The sequence below is a fragment of the Branchiostoma belcheri genome, unplaced genomic scaffold (genome assembly GCF_001625305.1).
Source record: "Branchiostoma belcheri isolate BF01 breed outbred unplaced genomic scaffold, Haploidv18h27 scaffold358, whole genome shotgun sequence".
Classification (NCBI taxonomy): domain Eukaryota; kingdom Metazoa; phylum Chordata; class Leptocardii; order Amphioxiformes; family Branchiostomatidae; genus Branchiostoma; species Branchiostoma belcheri.
The window spans coordinates 74,446-80,619 of record NW_017803974.1 but is presented as its reverse complement, the minus strand read 5'-3'; the positions used below and the strand labels follow the sequence as shown (position 1 = coordinate 80,619).

Here is a 6,174-nt window from a genome sequence, read left to right as displayed (position 1 = left end):
CCCCACACACACACACAAACGCTACTGAAAAACATAACCTTTCTTGGGCGAAGGTAATAAAGAGACCTGGTCCGAAGTTGGCGCGGGCCACAAGACTAATCTTCCTGTTGCATACATTCTGCAATTCATGCAGGAACCGCATATTGTGGCATAGTATGATTTACCTTTCATCTATAGCCATGTAAAACGGGCAGAAAACTCTTCCTCCTTAAACGACTGAAGAAGTTTAACCTACCTGAAGGTGACCTGGTGGCGATATACATCGGGTATGTTAGGCCAATACTGGAATATGCAGTTCCTGTCTGGCATTCAGGCCTAACTAAACGCCAGTCTGATCAACTGGAGCGGTTACAGAAAAGGGCGTGCCGTACAATCATGGGGATAGACTACTGCGGGTATTCACATGCTCTGCAGCACCTCGGACTGACAACACTTGCCTCTAGGCGTGAACAGCTGTCTCTGAAGTTTGCTAGGTCCTTGCTAGGCTCTGAGTTCAGGGACTGGCTCCCACCACCTAGGGCTCAGATCACAGGAAGAGTAACACGCAACAACCACAAACTGAACTGTCCGAAAGCCAGAACGAAGCGGTTCTTGAACTCTTGTGTGCCGTACATGACAAGACTTGTAAACCAGCACGGACAGTAACTTGCCTCTTTTTGTACTCTTTTTGTAATGTGTGTGTATAATTTGTCCTATTTGTGAACTTTAAGGAAGTCCAGCTTTTAATGAATTCCACCTTTTAATGAATTCCTTATTTTAAAATGTAAATTGGTTTTAATTCAGTGGCAACACTGCGATTTCCAATAAAGAGATCTTGTATCTTGTATCTTGTATCTTGTATCCCAGTGCACTACTCCGGCTGTAAGAATCCTGCCATACTCATCGGAGACTGCGGTACTTTTACCTCCCCTGGTTACCCGAACAACTACAATGACAACGCCCGGTGTTCCTGGACGATAACTGTCAGCAGTGGAAGGCGGGCCGCCATCAGGTAAGGCCCTGTCACACATTCAGAACCTTCCCCTGACCACTAGTCGACTTTCCCTGAACACTAGCCAACCACAAAAGTAGCTAACCATGGCCGAAACTCTCGTCCACACTGCAATATTTTAAACACTTTGAAGCATCCTTCTGGCACAGCCAAACAGTAGCTAACCTCGCCGACCACCAGCCAACCACAGCCGACATTATCCTTGCTCCCGAGCCACTCTAAACCCCTAACCATAGTTGTGTTTGGCTAGTTCGGGGTGTGTGGGAATGGGGTATTCGACTATGTGTAACAGTGGCTTTAGTCCTCAAGTTATATATTACGAGTAATCCCGCTGTCTTCCGGTGCGTTACCTTGTATACACCATGTTACAGTTTTAACCCTCAACAGAACACCTTCCCGGACTGATTAATCTGTACACCTGGGGTCCGCGCGGACCCCAGAGCAGTTTTTTTGCTAATTTTTAGAAATTATCAACATGCTACCGGCTAAATTGTTTTGCAAACTGATGTGGGAACCTCTGTGTCCACATTACATACAAAAATCATACATTTTGAACTTTTTCTATTTTTTGGTGAACAAAAGAAGACAAGAAGAAATACCCGATTTTTAAACCCATTTCAGACTGAAGGGGCTTTTGAGGCCAAACTTTGATCTCAGATAGCGGCTAAATGGCTTGCGCTAGAAGTATCAAATTTGGAGACCGTTCCTAAAATGTCTCTGGAAAAAAGTTCATACTAATTTAATACTAGTAAGTTGATGTTTTTTTGTGTTGCCATGGCAACGGGTTTCTAGCAGGCAGTTTTTTTAAATAGAAGTAATTTTGGTTTTATATTAAATTACACTTCTTTTACAACATTAATAACATTTAGATATAAGTTAAATCATTTAATATGCATAGAATATGCTAATTTGATGACGTCATTGGTCAAAATCCAATATGGCGGACTATATTATTAGCTCTGACGTCATATGACGTCATAATTACACCAAAGTTATTAAAATTTAATTCTATTACTACACCATTCTCTGAAAACTTGGTAGACATACGATGAGTGCATAAAAACATATAGAAACGGAAATAAGGTAATGTATAAGAACGCCAGTGTATCCATTATGATCGAAAGCCGGCTGGGGTCCGCGCGGACCCCAAAAGAAAATCAGATATAATTTTTTATAAATGTTCGAAACGGAGTTTTCTGCACTGTACTAAGAGACAACTTTGTGGGTGACAATTACCTAAAATTTTAGAAAAAAATCTTTAGAAACAAAAAAGATATTACAGAATATATAGTGTTCTGTTTAGGGTTAAATGGAAGGTACGTTCTTTATTTGGAGGTTATGTAAACTTTAGCCAGTCATTTTTGGCATTTCATGGCTTTTGATGACAGTTGTCTCTTTAAAGTTTAAGTTAACCCTAAACAGTACACGCGCGGACCCCAGCACCATATATTCTGTAATATTTTTTTTTCTCCTGCAGGTTTATAAGTCTGGACTTGGAACAATCCTCTGGCTGTAGGTATGACTCCGTGACGGTGTATGATGGCTCCACCTCCAGCGGCAAACAACTCGGCAAATTCTGCGGTACCACAGGCCGGCACGTCGTGGCCAGTGGGAGGACTGCCCACATTATATTCACCTCCGACAGTTCCAATAGTGGTATCGGATTTTCTATTAAGTTTTCAGGTGAGCAACGTACCCTGGTCAACCAAACTACCAGTTTATTGCAGTTTTGAAGACAAACCGATTCAGTAACGCGTGTCTTCCACCGTACGAAAAGTTTACAGCAACAATTTCTTTTCCCGGACTGCACACACACTATGTAAAAATGTATGGCAATTCAGTCACTCGAAGGGTACCCGATCATAACAAGTATAAGCTTTCTGACCTAAGATACAATTTCGCTGTTTTGTTGGTACCGAAACTTGAGCAGTCGGTTCATATTCATTTCCATACACCTTTACATAGAAGTAATACATAGTGTTTAAATGTGTTCTTCATCTTCCCCTGCATACAATTAATGTCAATGACCGGCCCAGAAGCCTATCACCATGGTAACTGGTGCTGTATCTGACACCCTGTCATGTTGGGTTATTTTTATAGCAGAACAGAGTTCGAGGCTGGTCATCATATATATGTCATATATGAATTTGTTTGATTACCTATAAGCAGAGCAGTAGTTTGTTAGGCTAGATCACGCGAAGGTAATAAAACATTACGCATTTGCTTTGTAAATGTTACCTTTCTAGTTATAAGATAGAATTGATTCTATTTACTCCTCTCTTGGGTTTTGTGCTTTGAATGACCACTTGTTAATGAACATTGCTTGAAAGTTGCCTAAAAGTCTCATTGTGGATAGCATTTAAAAGGTCATGTGTATTCTTCTTGTCGTCATGATTGATTGAAACGTCAAATTATTTCTGCAAAACTACATTTTCTAAAAACAATTGTCTTATGATCTCTATCTCTGTAGGCGTGTCGGATTTCTGCCACGTTCCTGAGGACTGAAGAAGAGAAGATCCAGAGTGTGGGCCCCTGTTTATTAACGCATTTATCTCATTTCTAGGATGAAGAGTTCAGTTTTTCAAATTCCGAGTTTGGGTTGTTCAACATCATGCATGCTCCCTTCGAAAAAATACTCCACATCGTCAATTTTAGGTGATTTTATTTTTTCTTTCTCATCACCAGTTATTTCTTCTGATGTCTGAGAAAGCATCCTAGACATGAGATAAATGTAGAATAATAAGCCCTTCGAGTTTGATAAGACATCATCAAAGTAAACATTTATCTGTTTTATACCAGAAAACTCATTTTAACTCAAGCAACTCATAGAATTTGAAAACTGTTAAGACGTTAAAAAGTAACAGCCATTACTTTTCTGTCAGTGGCGAATGGGATCTGTAGTTGAACAGGCATTTATTCAGAAACTATGTGTGTTGTCAGCCACTTATAGGTCACTAACTTGCCGCACTTAAACACTTCAATTTAACCATCAACAGTACAGTGTCACCTTCCCGGACTGATTAATCTGTACACCTGGGGTCCGCGCGGACCCCAAGACAGTTTTTTGCTAATTTTTAGAAATTATCAACATGCTACCAGCTCAATTGTTTTGCAAACTGATGTGGGAACCTCTGTGTCCACATTACATACAAAAATCATACATTTTGAACTTTTTCTATTTTTTGGTGAAGAAAAGAAGACGAAGAAATACCCGATTTTTTAACCCATTTCAGACTGAAGGGGCTTTTGAGGCCCAACTTTGATCTCAGATAGCGGCTAAACGGCTTGCGCTCGAAGTATCAAATTTGGAGACCTTTCCTAAAATGTCTCTGGAAAAAAGTTCATTTTATTTTAATACTAGTAAGTTGATGTTTTTTTGTGTTGCCATGGCAACGGGTTTCTAGCAGGCAGTTTTTTTGAAAATAGAAGTAATTTTGGTTTAAACATAAAAATTTTCTGAGTTTTATATTAAATTACACTTCTTTTCCAACATTAGTAACATCTTACATAATTAAATATAAGTTAAATCATTTAATATGCTTAGAATATGCTAATTTGATGACGTCATTGGTCAAAATCCAATATGGCGGACTATATTATTAGCGCTGACGTCATATGACGTCATAATTACACTAAAGTTATTAAAATTTAATTCTATTACTACACCATTCTCTGAAAACTTGGTAGACATACGATGAGTGCATAAAAACATATAAAAACGGAAATAAGGTAATGTATAAGAACGCCAGTGTATCCATTATGATCGAAAGCCGGCTGGGGTCCCCAAAAGCGCGGAACCCAAAAGAAAATCAGATATAACAAGGAGAAGTCGTAGACATCGTCCCTCCATGAAATAGCTTGTTATTTTGTAATCTTTTGGTATATTTTAATAGAGATATTATGAGTCAAACTTTGTTTTTATCAGCAGAATGATAGATGTCTATAGATGTCTATCCTTTAAGAATTTTGTTGTGGCACTTCGTATTGGAAGGGGTTGCCTATATTTATCAAGCTGTCATGTGCAGGCGTTTAGTGTCTTGTTACCATGGTTTGTTTGAGGTCAATGACCTCTCAAGCACAACATATTAACAAACCACAGATGACCCAGTTCCCTGCTGAATGACCGATTAAAGATAAGATATATTTCCTGCAGACACGGTCTAGAGGTAAAAATAGATTGGCCTGACCTGCCAGCTGGAGGTATAAACAAAAACACTCTGTACCAATTTGGGGTCAAACAGACCATCCTATTATGAAATAGGGGTGAAAATGTGAAAATCCTTTTAAATAAGCAATGGAAATCTACGACAACCTGCTAATGCACGCTAAAACGCAAAGACAATCAGCGTCTACCCACATACCAAAAATGATCGCCAACCATCCACCGGGTTCTGAGATCATTCAACGCAAACAATCTGACATTGAGATAGCAATTCCGGTTCAAAGCAAACAGCTAGGGGGCCCAAATTTACATCAGTAAACCATTGTAACCACAACTACATGCTACCTTAGCATCGCACACACAGACCATAACGTGCCAACAATAGAATAAAAAAAATTAAACTGCAGTACCAAGGTCAATCACCAGGTGCTCAAAGTCAACCTACACAATCTCCAAGGCCCCATCCATCAATCTGTCAAATATCATACAGTTCCTTCTCACCGATCTTCAGATATCAGACCAAACATGAAACGGAGTAAAAACAATACCCCCCATTTACATGGAGGGTAATACTTTTTTACAAATGGTAGTATGCACTGTATTGAGAGACAACTTCGTGGGTGACAATTACCTAAAATTTCAGAAAAAAATCTTTAGACACAAAAAATATATTACAGAATATATAGTGCTGGGGTCCGCGTGGACCCCAGGTGTACTGTTTAGGGTTAATTAAGGTCATACTAGCCGATGGCTTGTTAGGACAAGGGTTTTAAGGTACCCTTAACTCCATTGGATGGCATCTAGAGCGTTTAGCTCGGATCCAAGAGGTCCCGGGTTCGATCCCCTAACATGCCCGATGTTGTGCCCTTGGGAAAGGCAGTTTACACGACTTCGCTCCCTGATGCCCACCGGGCCTTTCTGCTATTAGTTATTACTTGATACTGTGTCCAAACACTAATGAGGACACAGATGGATTTGGAATCGCCAAAGTGCCAAGATCTGCACATTTGGAGTGAATCGT

At 39.8% G+C, this 6,174-nt stretch overlaps 1 protein-coding gene across 1 annotated transcript in view; it reads left to right on the top strand.

The window, feature by feature from the left end:
• Positions 1-3,496, top strand: part of LOC109475954 — a 9,412-nt gene extending 5,916 nt beyond the window's left edge. The window contains exons 4-6 of the mRNA XM_019776763.1: positions 847-991; positions 2,469-2,674; positions 3,462-3,496. Coding sequence (XP_019632322.1) covers positions 847-991; positions 2,469-2,674; positions 3,462-3,496 — 386 coding nt within the window. The remainder of the gene's footprint in view (positions 1-846; positions 992-2,468; positions 2,675-3,461) is intronic.
• Positions 3,497-6,174: the final 2,678 nt, after the last annotated feature.